This window comes from Nicotiana tabacum, chromosome 18, assembly GCF_000715075.1.
Source record: "Nicotiana tabacum cultivar K326 chromosome 18, ASM71507v2, whole genome shotgun sequence".
Taxonomy (NCBI): Eukaryota; Viridiplantae; Streptophyta; class Magnoliopsida; order Solanales; family Solanaceae; genus Nicotiana; species Nicotiana tabacum.
Genome location: NC_134097.1, coordinates 54,263,988 through 54,283,992, shown reverse-complemented (window position 1 = coordinate 54,283,992; position 20,005 = coordinate 54,263,988). Strand labels below are relative to the sequence as shown.

The window sequence follows — 20,005 nt, the reverse complement described above, 5'->3', positions numbered from 1 at the left end:
TTTGCAATCCTCGCACAACCTTCTGTCGCATCTCCTAAGGAGGAGATAGTCAATTTGAGTCTTCGCCACCGAACTTTGGTAAGTAACCAAATGCTCTTCTCGCTTCGGAAAACTCGAGTTTGCAATCACTAGATCGAATGCATTGGCAAAATCCAGCAGTGAGATGCCCCCTCCGTTCCGTTCCCCGAAACCAAAGCCGCCATGCACCTCAGTATAACCACCTGCAGACGACCCAATATGACCATTGAAATCCCCTCCTATGAATAACCTCTCGGAAGGCGGAATACTACGAACAATGTCATCCAACCCTTCCCAAAAACGCCTTTTAATCTCCTCATCACAACCTACTTGCGGTGCGTACGCGCTAACGACGTTTAAAGTACAGTCACCCACCACCAATTTAATAGTCATTAGTCTATCATTCACACGTCTGACCTCTACCACCGACTCCCTAAGATGGCTATCTACTAGGATACCCACTTCATTCTTACCCCTCACGACTCCGGAGTACCACAACTTATACCCATCCGCGTTTCTCGCCCTCGATCCGACCCACCTAGTCTCCTGGACACACGCTATATTAATCTTCCTCTTCTGAAGGATCTTCGCCAACTCTATAGATTTACTCGTTAGCGAACCTATGTTCCATGACCCGATTCTCAACCTATAGGCTCCCTTGCCCACTCTACCTCCCCTGCCTCCCGACCCACCCCCTGACCCCGAGCCCACTCTTTGCCCCTCCCTCTCCTGCCCCACCTGAGGACATGCCTTTAATCTATCATCCCAGACTGCCGCCACTACACCTACGACAGATCTACAAAAGACTCGCTAGTGCACCACGGACAACGAATCAAACTAGAAGGAAAGAAGTGACTACCTGTACACCTATTGAATGATTTAACTATTGTGAACTAAAGTAACATCAATTTAGCTAACACCAAAAGGAAAACAGTAGAACGGGAGGTACCAATTCCCGAGAACTAAACCTGTGTTGATTTGCAGCCCTCGATATACTTGCAAGCTCACGCAATGCTTCCCACCGCCCTTTGCTGATGCTCGTCCAGGTTGCTCTCCTTTGCTAGTGCTCGTGCGCCCAACTTGTCTCCAACCACTTTGAGAATTTCTCTGAAAACACAGAAAATACCACGACCCAAAGACCAACAAGGGCTATCACCGCTACCACTGGTGTAGCACCGAAAGTAACTATCAGCCGAAATTAACTGAAGAAAAACAACAAGCAAGCTTCTGAAATAGGCGAGGAGATCCGGCTATTTCAGAAGTTCTCATATAAAAAATCGGATAGGAGTGGAATTGACCAAATGCTCAGTTCTGAAACTTATGCAATATTAAAAGAAGATGGTTTATGCAAACTTATGGTTTGAACTTAATTAACAAACAAAAATTCCAAAAAAACCCAAAATCAGTAATGAACGAGTACCCAAGTAATAAAACCTTCAAAATGAGCAAGCCCTTTGTCAACACAGTTCATTGGAGGGCATTTTGGTTATTTCAGTTGCTATTTGCACATTGTTGAAACTAATCTCTTTCATTATGTTTTGTATTGCAATATTTGATTGGAAATCGAATTTATAAAAGAAAATAAGATTTTTGACACAACAAAAGTATTATTAGAGCTTGCAATCTTATCTGTGACATTTATATGCCTACAAGTGTATATCATTAATTGTAAAATAAAAAATTTAAATTAAAGTTTGCAAATAAAAAAGAACGTCTTTTCTTTTTTAAACAAATAAGAACATATAAGATCGAAACAGACGGAATAACAAATACAAAGTATGACCTCAATCTAATGGATCCGAATACTTAATTTTATCCAATCTTAGTCGTACAACCGGAATGCTATAAACTTATTACCAGCTGCACCTAAAATTCCAATAGATCGAAAATGGCAAATAACATCGGAATCTGAACGGAGTCATTAGTCACCTCACAGAACGTTTTGTATGTAAGCATGTGGAATCAATCATATTTATTGATCCAAAGAGAAGGAAGAAAGATTTTGACTCCTAACTGTTGGAAAGACAGTAAAGATGTCCTGGTAAACATCAAACATTCAACTCAACTTCAGGGCTCAAAGGTTCAAAGAGAGCTTCCACTTCATTGAGGTTCACTTCCTCCAAGCTGGAAGGATTCCATCTTGGGTTCTGCAGAAAGCAAACTTATTAAAGGTTTTACTTCTAAAAGACTACAAAATCTTCACTCATAACCCTACAATAGACTGTCTAACATGACAACTGATTTCCATCATCAGAAAGGAAAAAGTACATAAGGTACTCTCATCAAGGCTTAAAAGAAGATGACTCTTCATCTCTTCCTTAAATTAGTTAACAGAATATCCTCTCACAAAATGCACCACCAGGATTGAGAAACAATCAAATATTAACACATTTAACTGTCATGGGCTTGCAAAACTAGAAACGAACCTGATCCTTGTCCACTAAGATAGCACGGACACCTTCTGCAAAATCATTGCGTAGAGCAGACCTTATAGCAATGCGATATTCAGTTCTCATAACACCAGGGAGCTGCATGTTGGGAATGGTAGAAAGAAGTAGGAAAGCTTAAAGATCTATCCGAAGTGAAGGAATCATGAATTTTTCCAGAAAGAAGAAAAATACTGTAGTTTTTTTTTTAAAAAAAGCACAACGTGAGGGAAGTTAACCTTGGACAAGGTATTCTCATTTTTGCCACATGCAGATGCAACTCTGGAAAAGTACTGCTGGGTGAGGCAAAGAGAAAAGGGAGCGCCCTTTCTTAGCCCTTGCAGAGCATCCTTAGCCCATTCTGCCACTGCCAAGGAGATGAACTAACAAATGAAAAAGAAAACAAGCGTACCCCACAAGTGTTTATTGATTTGCGCATGTATAAATTGGAAAGCGTATCTGATTCATTTACGGATGAAAAGCCAAGTGAACAATCATACCCAAAGTATCCGCACTTTGCTGATGATTTTCAAGCTCCTCTATTATATTTTTAACAGACTTATTACCACCAAATGTTGAAATGATTCTGGGTAAAAGAGACTTCAAACGGGATTCTGAATCAGGGTCAGTACTGTATTTTTCCAGAAGTGTTTTGATCTCTTCGTCCGGATCCTGAGAGCTATTTCGAAATAAATAAGTCATAAAACATCTGTAAACTTCAAACATACCACTGAAATTTCTTGTACCAATAACACAATAAAAAGTATTTATCCGAAGGATAAGGATCAATAATCTGAAGCATTTGCAATAGGACACCAAATGTGACTCATGAAGTAACAACCACTAGAGACTTAAAATAGTTCCCACTAACACAGGGACAAAGAACTATACCCAACTTGTGGAATCTTTTCAAGAAAAATTGTTGAAAGATCAAAGTGACAACTCAAGAGAGATGCATGAAATGACAAAATCTTTTTATACATGGTATTCCCCCGCCCCGCAAAGAAAACCCCTCTACCTAGGAGCGCAACAGTGATGTTCCTAATTAACTCCCTTGGTAACTCAAACCATTAAACTCGTTGTTGGGGGTGGAGGGCCCTTTCCGCTAGGCTATCCCTCCCTAATCATGATAAGCAAAATTTTAACATACATGTAACAATTAAGTGCAAAATCATCATCAAATTCCATCGGCATAAATAAGATGAAAAGACTAAAGGCCAAGGATCTGCACATGTCACATAGCTCTGAAAAGTTGATTAAAGTTTGACAGTTGGTGCTTCCATGTTCATATTATAAGAGAACATAGATTAAGTTCATTAGGAAATGTTAAGACATACAAGGTAGCCGCCAAGAAAGCCTCTTTCAATGTATCCAAATTTGCAGAAGGAACATAATGACTTCCCAAACCAACATACAGTGCATCAGCAGGTGTAGATATCCTACTTCCAGTCAGTCCAAGATAAGCACCTGCAGTAAATAAATTAAACGAACGAATAAGGAAAGAGCATGGGCAGAAAAAACTTGTGGGATAATAGACACATATATAATAGTTCTCACCATCTCAATCTGACAACCACCCACACAATATAGGCGAAAATGAGATAGGAGGTTCTCACTTGAAATATTTTTCTTTTTACTAGAGTAAAAAAAACAAAGGTTTTAATGACTTACAATGAAAAGGAAAAGATTATTAGGACACTGATGCAGAAACAAATTCACCTGACATATGACCCTTCTCCAAAATAAAATAACATTGATGTGCACCACATATGAATTTGAATTTAATTATCATTGCTTCCTCCATTTCAAAGAGGTTTCCATCTTGTTCAACATCAAGCTTTGACCACAACTTGGATGATCAAAAGATTATCATTTGTGTATGACCAAGGATGGACTTCACCAGCAATTGAACAAATGATGCATTATGGTTGTCTTTGAAGCAGAGAACTTAAAAGAGTCAACAATAACATACACCTTTCACAGTCCTTAGATCATATGAAATTTGAATATAAGCATCCACACCTGGTAACTTCTAAAGGAAGAGCCGTATTCATGTTCTCTGAGGACAATAGTCAAAATTTATGTATTTGTTCTCTTCATTTCAAGTGTGTTACTGTAATAACCCTGATTTAATAAGGGCACGTACGTCATTAGAGAAAAAAAACAAAAATAATATTTGGGCTAATGCCCATTGCCGTGAATCAAAAAGAAACAAAAGAAGTTGGGATGGGAGCAAGAGATGGCACTGAAAGGAGCTTCGGACTTCAAACAATAACTGAAGGATTTCGGGAGGGGAAACGCAGCATTGGAGTAGAAGCTCTAACAAAGTTTCAAAAGAGCGAAAAAGAAAGGGTAGAATCAGAGAAGTAACAAGAACTTTTGGTAGTAACTTAAGAGGAAACCAGCACAGTTTTCGTAGTGGCTAGCGATCTTGCGCCTCAAGAGAGCCGCTCCCAGCATTGTTAGTTTATGTTTCGAGGTATTTTTATTCCATTGGCATGGGTATATATAGATTATCATGGTTAAATATAGTGATATTGGTAACCTGGATATGGTGATTTTCAAATTGAACGGGATATGAGACAACAACAACAACAACAACAATATTACCCAGTGTGATCCCATAAGCGGGGTCTTGGGTGGGAGGGGTGTACGCAAATATTACCCCTACCTTGTGTGAGGTAGAGGGGTTGTTTCCAATAGACCCTCCCCGCTCAAGAAAAGTGTCTTCAAAACAGGTTTGAAAAATACAGGAGTAAAATACTATTATGAAAATACTGAAGAGAAGGGAAGTATTGACAGCAAAAATAGTAAAGATAACCAAAGTAAAAGAAAACAGTAATGATAAAATTAAAAAATAAAGTAATAATAGAGTAATAATAATGATAGTAACAAAGAAGAGAGGGAGTGGATAAGGTGTTTTAAACTAGAATCATGCTCTCCTACAAAAAAGAGAAAAATCGCTCGACTACCTACTAACTTTCTACCCTAATCCTCGACCCCATGCTCTCCTATCTAGGGTCATGTCATTGGTGAGCTGACGATGTGCCATGTCCTATCTAATATCCTCTTTGAAAAATACAGGAGTAAAAGAATTTATTCTAAATAGATAAGTAATGGATCTGTTAGTTTATAACACCCTAGTGGAGAGATTGTGAGTGCTTGCAAAACACTGCAAGAAATACAGCAGAAGTATTGATTTCCCAAGCAATCAAATTCTTTTCTTTTTGCCCTTTATTGATGATATTAGCAATCTAAACATAACGACACAGATAGAAGCAAGAACTAACCAAATACTACTAAATTAGTTAATAGGCAGTTAATAGTCTTATCCGGACACAAATGTGATCAAACTTCGCATTCATTTTTCCTAGAAATCACAAACGGAAAAAATTAACATCAGACGGCATACAGAGAGAATTATAACTCCTATATCTAAGTTATAGAAGTGTCATTTGATAGCAGTCACCAAGTACAGACTGCTGACAACATGCACTGTTTAGAAACTTTAGCACTCAGATGCTATTTAATACATTTTAAAGTCTTCATGGACAAGATGAAGAGTTCTAGGACCCATTTTAACTCCATTTACAGTATGGAGAGAAGTACTGCTTATTATTTCTCCAAAAGTAATTAGGAGTTTCTAAAACTTCAACTCTCTTTTAATTAATCTTCCATTATTACGATTTCCTCAGCAGAAAGAGAAAACGCATACCAACTGCCCCATTGCCTGGACTATGTGCAGCTATATAAGAAAAACCAACATCTGGAAACAACCCGATTCCATTTTCTGGCATAGCTAGAACAGTCCTCTGAAACAATAATAAGAGGTATAAATAAGATCATAGTTGCAACAACGAGTAGTCTCCATACAAGGTTGGGAAAATACCTCTGTGATAAGCCTGTAGCTACCGTGACCTGATAAGCCAATGCCAAAGCCCATTGTTATGCCATCCATGAAGCTGATGTAAGGCTTTTTGTACTCGAATATTTTACAAATCAGAGAATACTCTGCTGTGAATACCTGAACATAAAGAAGGAACACATATTTCAATTTTCTGAAAGGCCTACTGACAAACCCAGCTGCAGTATTCAAACTTCAAAAAATTGTGAGAAAGCACGGGAGAAAAATATATTATTGATATTCTATTCAATTAAAATACAATGAGCCCTATTTATACAATACATATCCTACTCCTATTCTATGTGCGACTAGGACTAATTCACGTTATTTACATAACTATCTAACAAGAACATATCCATAAAAATTAACATATTTAGGCATCACGCAAAAGGATTGCAAAACTGATATATGGTGTTGCAATCGGTGGAAGAACAAAAGTAGAGCAAGTCACAGACTCACTGTGGTGCTAAAGAGGTTCATAGCTGGAAATGTCTCTGAGACGGAGCATTAGTTTCCCTCTTTACATAGCACGCATGTTGTCAATGGCACATGCATATGTAAAATGAACAACTATAAATCAAAAGAAAAAAAATTGACAAGGAGATAAAAAACTTTATTTTCAAAGAGAAATTTTAGAAACATGACACACACCATCCAGTTGCGCACGATTAAGTGCAACTATCAACTCCAAGGATAAAAGCTAAAAGAAAAGCCCCAAATTTTAAAGAGGAAAAGCATTTCAAAGGAGAAAAAGCATATTCTGCATTCATAAAGTATCGGCTTGTGGAAACATGCATCACTTAATTAAGAACAGTACCATGAACTAATCACAAAACACCAACTAGACCTACTTAAAGAATGCAAAGTTATCAAATGGCTCAACATTGTTATTATAGGTCGGGCATTGAGGAGAAACTTTTGAATGTCCTGTGGCAGCCAAGTCATCATAAGCTTACTGCCACTTTACTTCAAAAGTTCAAGCTATGTAAAATTCATCTATGTTAGATATTTGCTGTAAATTCTGGTTGATGTGAATGGTCAGTGATGATTGACGAAAGCCTACATAACTTTAACCTTTCGAATCTAGCTACACCATTTGTCTCCATTGTGAATGAAATTACCTGATAAGCTATACTATTACTATTGGAATTATTAATAGATCAACAGGCAATCTACCATTTCACACTTTTCCCAAATCTTTTTCTCCCCAAAATTTTTTCCATACTTAAAAAGTTTAAAAAATGTAAGTCTAAGAGGTTTAGGCACAACCATCAGTCAATTAACTGATAGAAGGACAAACCCAGTTCTTATTCATAACAAAGGCACTTTCATACCACCTTATTAAGACCTAAACTAGAAAAGACATAGGGTATGCTGATTCTTTTTTTTTTTTTTTTGGAGCTAGTGTATGTACATCTACTACCACAGTTTGTTATGATTTTGTGCATGTTAAAGGGACAAACGGCCTCATTTGTTTTTTTAAGATTAAGATGTCTGAATCTGAATATATATCTGAATGTTAAGATGTGTATTAAGATCAGAATACTAAATGATTAAGATTTTTTGTTTTTTTAATATCTGAATATATAAATTGATCTTTATTTAAAATTAATAAACATAAATTCAAATAAAATACTAATTAATCTAATATTCTATATATATATATATATATATATGGTAGTCGGTGGTGATGGCTAACGAAGGTGCTTGTGAGTGTCGACTAGAGGCAGTGGTTGGTGATGATTTTAGTTGATGGTTGATAATGGTAGGCGGAGACGGCAGTGATTGGTAGCGATAACGATTATAGTTGAGGATGGTGATGGGTGGTGATAGTTAATAATGATGGGTGGTGGTGGTGGTGGTTGTGATTGAGAAAGGTGATTGTGGGTGATGGTAGTAGTGGTAGCAGCTATAGTGGTGGTGGTGGTGGTAGTTGATAATGGTAGGCGATGACGACAGTTAGTAATGAATGTGGATGATAGCATCTTAATAAAAATTAAGTCTTTGCTATAGATTTTAATCATATAGGTCTATTCAGACTCATTAAGTGGTTGTAAAGTAAAAAAAAACATACTTAATGATTAAGATTCAGACCTTGAAACAAACGCACTTAATATTTTAAATCTGAATGATTAAAATTCAGACCTCCATTAAGTGCAAACAAATGAGACCTAAAGGACCTTAATCTTATCTGACTGCCATTTTTTGGCCAAACCTAGCTTGATCACAACTGCAGGTAAACTCACTAACAGATTTAACAATCACTAACAGTTCTGTTATGCATCAGCATAGCAGCATCACCTTGGCAAGACAATATCGTCAAATGAAACTACAAACAACAAAGACTAAGCTACAGAGCAGAAGAGAATGACATGATGAGTTCAATTATAGGGTAAATCTCATAATGTGAGAAAACCTTTTGCACAAGAGGTGTACTTTTGTCCTTTTGAATTTCAGCAACAACCCCCTTAATATCCATCCCTGCATCAGCAATGAATGGTTACCCACAAATCTTACTAGAAAGTGTCAAACTATGTATTGTAACTGCGGATAGGAGGCTCTATCAAAAATGAGTAATGATGTAATGACAAGACTGTTTCAGGAACTAGATGCCGCAAATATGCCAGATAAGAAAGTAGCAAGTATCCATCCAGTAAATGAATGACTTTTGACTTGTAACCTGCTGAAAAAGCACGAGCCGAGCTACTCTCAACCAAAATACACTTGACCTTTGGGTCTGTTTTCCACTCATCCAGGAAACCCTTGTACTTGATGTCCATATCTGAGTCATATATCAATGAAGCATGAGTTAAACAGAAATCAAACTACTTAGATGAAGATGCAGCATATTAATTCTCATACTTCTAAGAAAAATAATAATGTCTAGTAATTATCGTATTCTGATTTTTCCTCCTTTAATTCTTGTCCTACGTACTTGAAAAAAATATGCAACAACAACAGCCCAGTGAAATCCCACAATGGAGTCTAGGGAGGGTAGTGTGTACGCAGACCTTACATCTACTTCGGAGAGAGGTTGTTTCCGATAGACCCTCGGCACAAGAAGATGGAACGAGACAGTGTAGCAGTAACAACAAAGGAATCCAAAAAGATAACACCAGCAACGTAATAACCAGAAAATAGAGAGAAAAGCAATAACAATGGCATAGTACTACAGACGCAATGGAATAATATGGACACAACAAGAGCCACTAACATCCTACGACAAAACACTACCAGACTAGCTTCCTACAACCTAACTTACAACCCTAATGAAGTACTAAGGACACAACTGGAGCCACTAGTAGCCTAAAACAAAACACTATCAGACTAGCCTCCTATCTCCTAACCTACATCCTTAATGCTCGACTTCCACAACTTCCTATCAAGGGTCATGCATCATAATACTAATTAAACATGCATGAGTGTCAAAAACAGAATCTAAATTTAATCTTGGCCATGTTGTATAGCATATATATTCACCAGTGGAAATTACATTCTACACTTCTGTATCAAAGTCATGTCCTCACTTTTAAAATCATCGAAAGAGTATAGATTTTTGCTTCAAATGTTGTTAGTATTCTTAGTATATTCACATTTTATTGGAACAAGAACAAGCTAATGAGCTTTGATCTACTCTAAAAAAAAATTATGTTTCAGGTTAAAGTCCTACATATCCTAAAAATCAAGTATGAGCTATCTTATTTCATTGGAAAATTTGTGTTTTTCCATGTGAGGCTTAATGGAATTGGCTTTTGTTAGTACTTATTTTCTATAAGGAGCTCTACGAGTTCATTACTCAGATGATCATCCAACTATTCAAAATTATAGAGTAAAGTCACTTTTCTTCTGTTTGTAATATGAAAGTCACTCAACTATTCTTATTGCACACGAATGGTCACTCAACCGAAATTATCAAACTTTCCAATGAAAAATGTGACATGGCAGTCCACATAGACTTTTTATATTCTTCGACCAAATAAAATAATTAACACACAAACAAAACATAGAAAACCCACCCATACACCCAACCCGGCCCACTAAAAATAATAATTCATCCGCTAAATAAAACGAAACGCTAAAACACATCCATGTTGCAAATGTATCTTTCTTCTTCTTATAAAAAGCAGATTTGTTGTATGATTTTACTCTAGTTTTATAAAATAATAATTGGTACGAGGTTAAGGACTAATTAAGGACTAGAGTGACACGATGTCTCCGTCGCTGACGTTCGTCAAGCAGGCCACATGGATTGGCCAGGGTCTTCTTCGGCTAATGAGACCTCGATCCCGAAGCCTTCGAAGTATCTTTTTGATAGGTGCCTCTATTTGTATGGGGAATTCGCTACTGATACATCTCGCCCAGTGTCCCCCTCCTTCCCCTGCCAATTGGACAGCGTCATCTTCGTTTAGTTTACTATTCAACGTCCCCCAATCCCTAGTTGTACAGGTACAGCCCAGAAGCTTCCTCTTTCATATTGATGAAAGCGCTAGGCACCTCTTAACAGTTCAAAGTCCCCCCCTTGGCTTACCCAGCTTTTAAGGTGAGAACAGCGGATTCAATATCAATAGCTGAAGGAGACTTCGATCATTCAACTTTAGCTTCTGAAGGAGGAATCATGTCACTTGGAATTTCGGAAATGTAAGGATGCATATGGATACGAGCGCATGCAGTGATAGCCGCCGACATCTGAACTGCTGCTATCCTTGGCGGCCTCCACTCCGCGTCTGGAACCCGTTCTGTATTAGTCTTATAGGCAACAATGTAGTATTCATCGCTAAGCTTCTCCGTATTCTTCTTTTTTCAATGACCTGTATGCTTCTTTTTCACGATTTTTCTTCTACGTTTTATAAAATAATAATGGATACGAGATTAAGGACTAGAGTGAAACCATGGATACAAACGAAAGAAAAGTGACTTTAGTCCATAATTTTGGATAGTTGACTGATTATCTGACAAATGAAACCCGAGTTCTACTGTAATACATACTAAAGTAACACAGAAATTTACTAAGCTTCCTTTCTGGCCTTGCACTTCTCCCATTGCACCCTCATGCTCTAATACACTCATTCTAGATGGAATATCAAACTAATATTTTTCAAATTTAATTCCATCCCCTTTATTACCGTAAGTCGTCAAACAATCAATCTATCACACAATCACAAGTCACTTGTCTGAACTGAAATTATGAATCTATTTTCTTACTAGTTTGGATGATTTCTAGGAAAAGAAGAACCATTATAATAACAAATTATAGTAAAACTGAGGTGAAATTTGAGTAACTTATCAAAGAAAAAGAAGTGAAAATTGACCAAGGTTCATGGCATTGAGAGCTTTAGGACGATCGAGAGTGAGAACGGCAACGCCATTGGGGTGGATATGTCCTTTCACGAATTCGTCCGCGCCGGAGGCCATCATCAATTCGTATGGGAGAAGGAATTAGGTATTAGGGAGAGAGAGCGGTGGCTCGACCTAGATATTTGACTTACTTTTCAAAGAAAGCCTACTTTATGTACTGAACAAAGTAAGCCCGTTCAAATACTAAGATCATTTATTATTTTACGGGTGACATCTGTGGGTCCCTTTTTTATTTATCATAATTTTTTTATTTTACTTCTTTTACTGTTTCTTCTGCATATTTTAGCGCTGCGCGCCGTCACACGGGGAAAATCCCAACCATCACCTAAGTGCGAGTGTTGAACTTGTTTTAAGTGATTTTTAAATCAAAATAATTTTTAAGTTTGGAAAAGGGTCATATTTATTTTTGTACTCTTTAAAAATAGTTATATTTGTCCTTATACTTTTTTGATATATTTATCCTTACTATTATACTTTAGGATCATATTTATCCATGTACTCTTCAAAGAGGGTTACATTTGTCCTTCGTCATACTTTTTGACATATTTATCCTTATACTTATACTTTAGGATCATACTTGCCCCTCATCCATTAAATCCCCATATCACACCTTTGTTTTCCTACATGGTGCCTATGTGGATTTATTTTTCCTCCAATTTAAATATGGTCAACTATTTAAGATAATTTAATCCGCCCACCCAATTTAAATATGGTCACCTATTTAAGATAATGTTCTTTTTCAGCCCCATATTTTTCGGATAGCAGCGGCAACATATTGGCAAACAAGAACTTTGAACTCAAAATCACTAATCTGATACAGCTTACAATTATTGCAGTAACCAAATTAAATTACGAGAAGTTGCACAACAATAGAATTAATGACAAAGGTCCGTGCTTAAAATAGAGCACTGCCAGAAGCCTAATATTGTCTAGGATGGTTTCCTCAAACATATTTTTTCTCGAAAAGAAAATATTGCTCTCTCCTCTCATTTTATATGAAAGAATTCGATTACAAGGGTCAAAACATCTAGTTTTTTTTGTGATTTGGGTATATAATTTTCATGTTTTTCAAAAATAAAATAAAATTACATATTTAAAAAAGTATATCTAAATAATTCAACTTTTTTGGATGGCAGAGTCATGATTTAAAGTTTATGGGTTCTGATCTTGCTCATAGCTCATTTTAGTTATTAAGTTCGTAATTAAATATTTATACATATTTAATGTATTTCCTAATAGAACACAAATCTAAACAAAAGCTATAGAGTTCATTCAAACCATACCTAATACTCTAGCTCCACCCCTTATCTTCGACCTGGTTTAACATAAACCTACAATGACGAATAATATTAGAGTAATGTGAATTATCAGAATGAAGCCACTATATTTTATATATTGGCTGCCCAAAGACACAAATAAGTGCAGACAACCAAATTATGGTTTATGGTTTATGGTTTATGGTTAAATTAAATTATCTTAAATAGTTGACCATATTTAAATTGGAGGAAAAAGAAATCCACATAGGCACCATGTAGGAAAACAAAGGTGGGACATGGAGATTTAATGGATGAGGGGCAAATATGATCCTAAAGTATAAGTGTAAGGATAAATATGTCAAAAAGTATGACGAATGACAAATGTAACCCTCTTTGAAGAGTACAGAGATAAATATGATCCTAAAGTATAATGGTAAGGATAAATATATCAAAAAGGTATAACGAAGGACAAATATAACCATTTTTAAAGAGTATAGGAATAAATATGATCCTTTTCCGTTTTAAGTTATAAGTTAGGAATTCTAACTTTTGGCTTTTGGTTTGTTTTTGTTATTTTAGAGCCCGTTTGGCTTGGCTGATTTAGAGTAGCTGATAAGTATTACGTGCTGAAAAATACTTTTAAATGTTGAAGCTGATTTAAAAAATAAGCAGTTACGTGTTTGGATAAAAGTGCTGAAATTATTAATAAGCAGTTGAAGTATTAGGTATACGAAGAGTTTTGTTTTAAAAAGAAGTATTTTAGGGATAGAATAGTAAATATTTTGGTCAAACCTAAAGTGCTTATAAGCTAAAATTTGATAAGTTGAGGTAGACCAACTTATGGTTTTTGGCTTATAAGCACTTAACTTATAAGAACTTTTAATTTTACCAAACTCGTAGATAAGCCAAAAAAGTGCTTATAAGCCAGTTTGACCAGCTTATAAGCTTAGCCAAACACCCTAAAAATAAGTGCTTAAAAGTATTTTTTTACTTTATCCAAACACTACAAAATAGCTTAAAAGTACTTAAAACAAGCTAATACAAATGGGCTCTGCATCATTCAACCATGGACTTCCATAAAATCCATTTCATCTTTCACTTCTAACAATATCTATAAAATTCATACCTAAAGTCAAAGAGTCGATGGGCCACCTGCTAAATTCCGTCAAGGCAAAAAAGAGCCGACGAAGCTATGTCAAAGAAGGACATGAATGGTGAAATCCAAAAGAGAGAAGAAGTCGAACTGCATAAGTAGAATTTTTCACCCAAAATTCGTCAATTTTTAATGATCTTTCTCTTTTCTCTATCTGTCTTCCAGTTTGAGATGGATACAAAAAGGAGAGAGGAAATATATGTGAGAGAAAAGATTGATTAGAAAATTTTGACGAAATTTATTGCTTTTCTCACTACTGCTGCCTGGGTTTTGAACTGGTAGAGGAAGAAGTGGGGAAAGATTGGGGTGGGGGGAGAAAGAAAATGAGGAGGGGTGGGGGGAGAAAGAAAATGAGGAGGGGAGGGGGCCGCAGACGACGATAGAGAAAAGGGAAAAGAAACCGAAATGGTATTAATGATTTTGGAGGGTGGCTTATTTTCTTTTTTTCTTTGTAATTTTTATTTTATTTCGGATTTTTTTAATCAAAATTATTATAGTGACACGCTTAGTTTACGTGACTTGCACACACTTTGTCCACATTACCTTTGTCACTACTACATGTGCATGGTCAACGGTCAAATAAGTTTATTAGTTACCAAATATGCGAGTTTGAGTGTTCAAATGAAACTGATGTAAGTTATATATTGGCTTTGAAACCTCGTACAAGTTTAAGTGGCCACGAGGCCATTTCGCCTATTGATTTTACAAGTCAACTTCATGATACAAAAATAGATAACATTATTTCTTAGAAGAAAAGGAATCTTACTTAGATAAATATGGAAATAATTTAAGGAAAAATTACCCATTTTGGCCTTTTAGAGCAAAGATGCTATCAATATTAACAAATTCATAAAACAGAGTTAATATTAGTCAAGCTATCAATATTAACCCAATTAGTTGTTTGTAACTTGTAACAACTAATGTCACGTAGTTATTCTTGTTTATCTGTAAAAAGGTACCGTTGAATTTATATACTTGATTTATAGATACGTGAATTAGAATGATCTGATTAGCAAATAATAAATATAAATTAACAAAATATAAAGATACTTAAAGAATGAAACAAGCATGAATTCCAGATGAAGACCACCAAAGTGAAATTAATAGCGAAGCTCATAAAAGTATTTTTGGATAGAACTACAGAATTGAAGATAAACGAAGGAAGGTTTGTTCTTGATGATTCTTATGTCCTTACAATGAGTACAAATGCCTCTATTTATAGCTAGATTTAGAGAGAGAATATCATCAAATATCGCCTATTAAAGATGAATAAAAATCCCTCTTAATGGTTGCATAACATTGGGAATAAATATTGAGATCTTCTGTAATGGTTGCTCCTTTAATTTGATTTCCTTCAATCGATGTCTTGTTTTTAAATTCATTCCTCCGGGCCTTGCGTCTCCGGGAACTGTTTTATATGTTACTGATCACATATCTTTATTCGGTATTATCTGGTTGTTGACGCACCTTCATTCTATCACCACTGCCACGTGTCTGTGCATAAGGTGTCTATTTGTGGACTCTAAATTTTATCCAATACAAATAGTCCCCTACTTACTGGTGACTCAACTTGATATGACCGGGAAGTAGATAAGACCTTTCATTTCTTGGCGAGAAAGTTCTTGAACGGCTTTTGACACTTGAAAGGATGCACGTCTCTTTGTATTTATTGATCCTAACACGTGCCTCTCTGTGATTTGACGAGGAATTTTGCTAATTACCGAGGTAATAATAACTTTGGTTTGAAGGCCGTCTATAAACTTACTCCTCTTTTAACTTTTTACTTCACTCTTTTCCAAATTCCTTCGACACTCTTCAAATCTTCGCAATCTGTCTTCTTCTTCTACCACAACTTCCATTACCAGAAAAAATAATTAAGTCTTTGTCATTAAACGTTGATTATTTTTTTACCATATCTTCTCCAAGTGATCCAATTTCCACCATCGCTTCCAAGGACATCATTCCTACATCTGGACCTCCAATTCCCGAGTCATGAAATTATACTCGTACATTCTCTTATCCGCATGTTTTATTTCTTTTTATTAATTTTTCACCCTCTTTAAGCATTTATTTCTTTTTCTTTTTAGCTACCCATTGGGTGTTTCTCATAGTTGAAGACTTACCCCGATGGGTTCAAAGAATTTTGGATACTTCCATGCCAGAATTCCGTACGTGGAAAGAAATTTTAATAAAGAAAAATTGGAAGTGTAAATTTTTATGGTGAAAATACCTTCTGTTTTCCATTTCCAGGCCTTCCAAAGGGATCATATGTTTGCCTGATCGCTGAGATTTCATTCGACTCCAAGGTGGCTAAATAACAGCTCCAACAAGTCCTTGGCCGAAAAAGGGCTCGTAAAGCGAAATTTGCTTCTAGTGGAGCTGCATCATCCGGCATTCCCTAGCCTCAAGAGAAGAGGGCTAGAAGAAAACTCTCTTCCAAAGTTGGGGAGAAAACATAGTCTGCGGTCTTAGAGGTGATCCTTCCGGGATCGGAAATAGTGGTCCTTCATGAAGAAGTAATCAAAGATGACGTTGAAACGATTTCTCTTCAAAGGAAAATAAGAGACAACCCAAACAATCCATCCGGGGGAGACGGAGATACTCTTTCAAGAGTATAAGTTAACGAAAATGATTGATTCTCTCTTCTGGTTGCTACTACCGGTCAAAGGGGGTATACCTTTGTCACGACCCAAAACCACGTGATCGGCACCTGGCACACTACCCGACCTGAGCGAACCAAACTATGTGACGCACCCAAATCATATGCATGAAAACCAATTTAACTACGAAAGCTCCTTGAAAATCATATACATTTTCAAGTTAAATGATAAAATATTTTCTCATTTCAAAATCACACATGACGCCCTTTCATAATAATAATAATGAGACTAAGTAAAATATACCTTCATGAATGTCGTGTACAATCCTGTTAGTACAACCTTTCATAACTATCTATGGAGCCTCTATACCAAAGAATAGAACCAACGGTTGGAGTAATTCCAACAAAATAAAATAAAGAAGAACACGATAGCTACCACGAAATAAAAGTGGTGCTTCATAATACCTTGGAAAGAGAGTCATCATGGCCTGACCGCATGCCACACATCATACATTATCCTGAAACATGTAAAGTAAGCAAGGCCCTGGATGGGGGCCCTTAAGGGCTGAGCATACCACAGCGGTACTCAATAAGTGTCACAGACTCTCTCTAACCTAAGTTCTTGGGACAAAATTTATAAAAAAATAATGCACCAATATTTGATATAAAACAATAAGAAATTTTATCAATTCATAACCGTTGTTATTTTAAATAACAAGCAAGTGAAATATAACCCACAATATAAACTTTTAAAAGATTTACATCAATCTAAGATTTCGGATAAGTCATACAAAAATCGTTACATATGCTTTAAGTCTTCGAAATTGCTTTCGGCTCCTTAGGCCTAAACACAAGAAAATCATCCTTACCTTTCACTGGGAGTACTATACCATCACCGATATAAGAAAGTCAACTACGTTATGTACCTAGCGGCAAGTATCATATACCTTACTTGCTTAGGTCGTCTCATCGTAATGCCATACGAATTGACTCAGCCATGCTAATAATAGCTCAAAATAGTACTCTCTCGAGGGAGAGCACTATGCCGTAGTCTATACCACAAAGTGACCATCTACGCCTACACTGGCATGTGTAGTTTCATGACAGCGAACACAATATATCGGAAGTCAATCTCGGTGAACACAAGTAACTCCCAAAACATTTGATACTTCCAAAAATAGATTCATAGCATAGTAGCTTCAAAGGATCTATTTTTATCAAATCATAGCATTTATAGTAAATCTAAATCATTTGAACAAAATTTAAATAAACAACATTTTACATGCTAAAGCCTTTAGCAATTTAACAACAATCTTTAAAAGATATCACAAGGACTATTCTGCACATCAATTTCCAAAAGAAATACTTTGCATGAAAACTTTTCTTTAGCACTCAAATATGTAAACTCTTGTCAAGTCATAAGTTTTGATAAAAACTTATAACATTTACCTTGAGTTTCATTAGCCAACAAGATTTAAAATAAAATTTGTACAAAACGGCATGACACTACATATGCAACATAATATTTTAGTACATGGAGACATCCGCTTGTTTGTCCCCACAAGCACGAAAGCACATTTGCAAACAACTTAAGTATTAACTTGAAACATGCTTTTAGAGAAAGTCCCTCAAGAAGAGTAAGTTTTAATCAACTTACCTCGCTTTCGCTTTATTAACATTCACAAGCTTTCAATCCTCTTCTATCATTCCAATATTGATTGAAAAGCTCAGCATCACCAACAAGTCGATATCTACAATTAGGTATCCTACTTACATTAAAATATGGCCTAAGATATTAACCAATATCCATATATAGCTCATAAATGGTCTACAAGCCTCCAACAACTCAAATCGCCAAATAGATTTACAAGCTAGACCATTCAACTTCATCCTTATATTTTAATACCTATTCAAAGTCATTAATGATACTACATCAATTTTTCAATGCCACCAAGTTATTATTCACCATCTTCCATAATCAAAACTTTCACAATATACAATTCAGACGATTACTTAGTTGATCACTTTCATCTTTTGCTAATAAATAATTTCACAGTTTCATTGTATTCAATCAATTTCATCACCAAGATTCACCATTCATCTTCTCTCTTATTTTTTCAAAAGTACTATTCATGCCATTAACTAGAGTTTTATAATCCAATCTTTCAACCAATAAAACTTGTAACAAATACTTCTAACTACTCATAGTAAACGAGTTTGACGCATTAAAATTACCTCCAGTAGATCAATCTTGAAAAATCACAACTTTGGCAATTTTTGTGTTCTTGAGGATTTGATGATGAAATCTAGCATTTGGATGCAAGAATGACGTTAGAACTCATGTATATTGAGTAATGTTAACCCAAAACATCATTAACAACTTACCTTGGTTGATTGGAATTGATTTGAGCTCAAAATCGTCCCTTCACCTCAAGAACCCTAACCCCCAAATACTCAAAATACTCCCCTCCCCCGACCTTGGATTTATATGCCCAGATTTTTGGGTTTCGGACATGGCCTCGAATGCTTCGAATCCCCGGTTCACTCCTCTTCGATGTTCGGATGCGGATCTGGATGCTATGGCAGCACTTCACTGCCAGCCCCTCTTTTCGGATGCGGCCTCGGATGCTTCCCATCCGCACACTCCTCCACCAGCCTTTGGTAATTTGGTCATAACTTCTTGTAAGAATATCAAAATGATAAACGGTTTGAAGCTTTAGAAACTAGACTCAAATACCTTTCATTTGATAGGTTGTCCATTACATAACTCTTAATAAATATGTAGATATGCTCGTCTAAAGTTAGATCTTGTGCGTACTTATTTGAAACTTTAGTCTACCATGTAATTTCTAACTTGACTTGGAATTAGGGCTATCCTTAGACCCCACATTACTTATAATATACCTCGTACACTTATTATCATATTCAATTAATATTCTTCATATTAATAGTCCTCGTCTGCACACAAAATAATTTAATTAGCACACATCAACTTTCTTAATAGCACTTAAGTACTTCAAATATTTTTTTTCGGGGTGCTACAACCTTAAGGGGTCGTTTGGTAGGATGCATTAGATAAGCTTATGCATGCATTAACTTTGTGTATTAATAATACATTGTTTGGTAGACATTTTGAACCTATGCATTAGTTATGCATGCATTAGTTATACATCCTATTTGGTATTATCCTATGCATAACTAATGCATAGAAAACAATGGTATTAGCAATGCAATGGGTTTTAATGCATGCATTAGCTTAGTTAAAGACAAAATTATCCTTCAAAATTTATGCTT

General features: G+C 36.0%; 1 protein-coding gene across 1 annotated transcript; it reads right to left on the bottom strand.

Annotated features, from left to right (window-relative positions):
- Positions 1-1,719: 1,719 nt before the first annotated feature.
- Positions 1,720-11,873, bottom strand: LOC107809419 (3-hydroxyisobutyryl-CoA hydrolase-like protein 3, mitochondrial). The gene is made up of 10 exons (XM_016634051.2): positions 11,658-11,873; positions 9,029-9,130; positions 8,765-8,829; positions 6,334-6,468; positions 6,160-6,256; positions 3,782-3,911; positions 2,945-3,123; positions 2,684-2,811; positions 2,445-2,546; positions 1,720-2,165 (listed from the first exon to the last, which is right to left on the bottom strand). The coding sequence occupies exons 1-10, from the start codon at positions 11,761-11,763 to the stop codon at positions 2,067-2,069; spliced, it is 1,143 nt and encodes a 380-aa protein (XP_016489537.1). The 5' UTR covers positions 11,764-11,873; the 3' UTR covers positions 1,720-2,066.
- Positions 11,874-20,005: the final 8,132 nt, after the last annotated feature.

Bases quoted from the DNA above. Each gene is read 5' to 3' on its own strand.
- LOC107809419 (XM_016634051.2), bottom strand. From the start codon at position 11,763: ATGATGGCCTCCGGCGCGGACGAATTCGTGAAAGGACATATCCACCCC. The intron at 3,124-3,781 runs GTATGTCTTAAC...ATTTCGAAATAG, and splicing joins GCTTTCTTGGCGGCTACCTT to CTCTCAGGATCCGGACGAAG. The intron at 2,166-2,444 runs GTTCGTTTCTAG...TGCTTTCTGCAG, and splicing joins TCTTAGTGGACAAGGATCAG to AACCCAAGATGGAATCCTTC.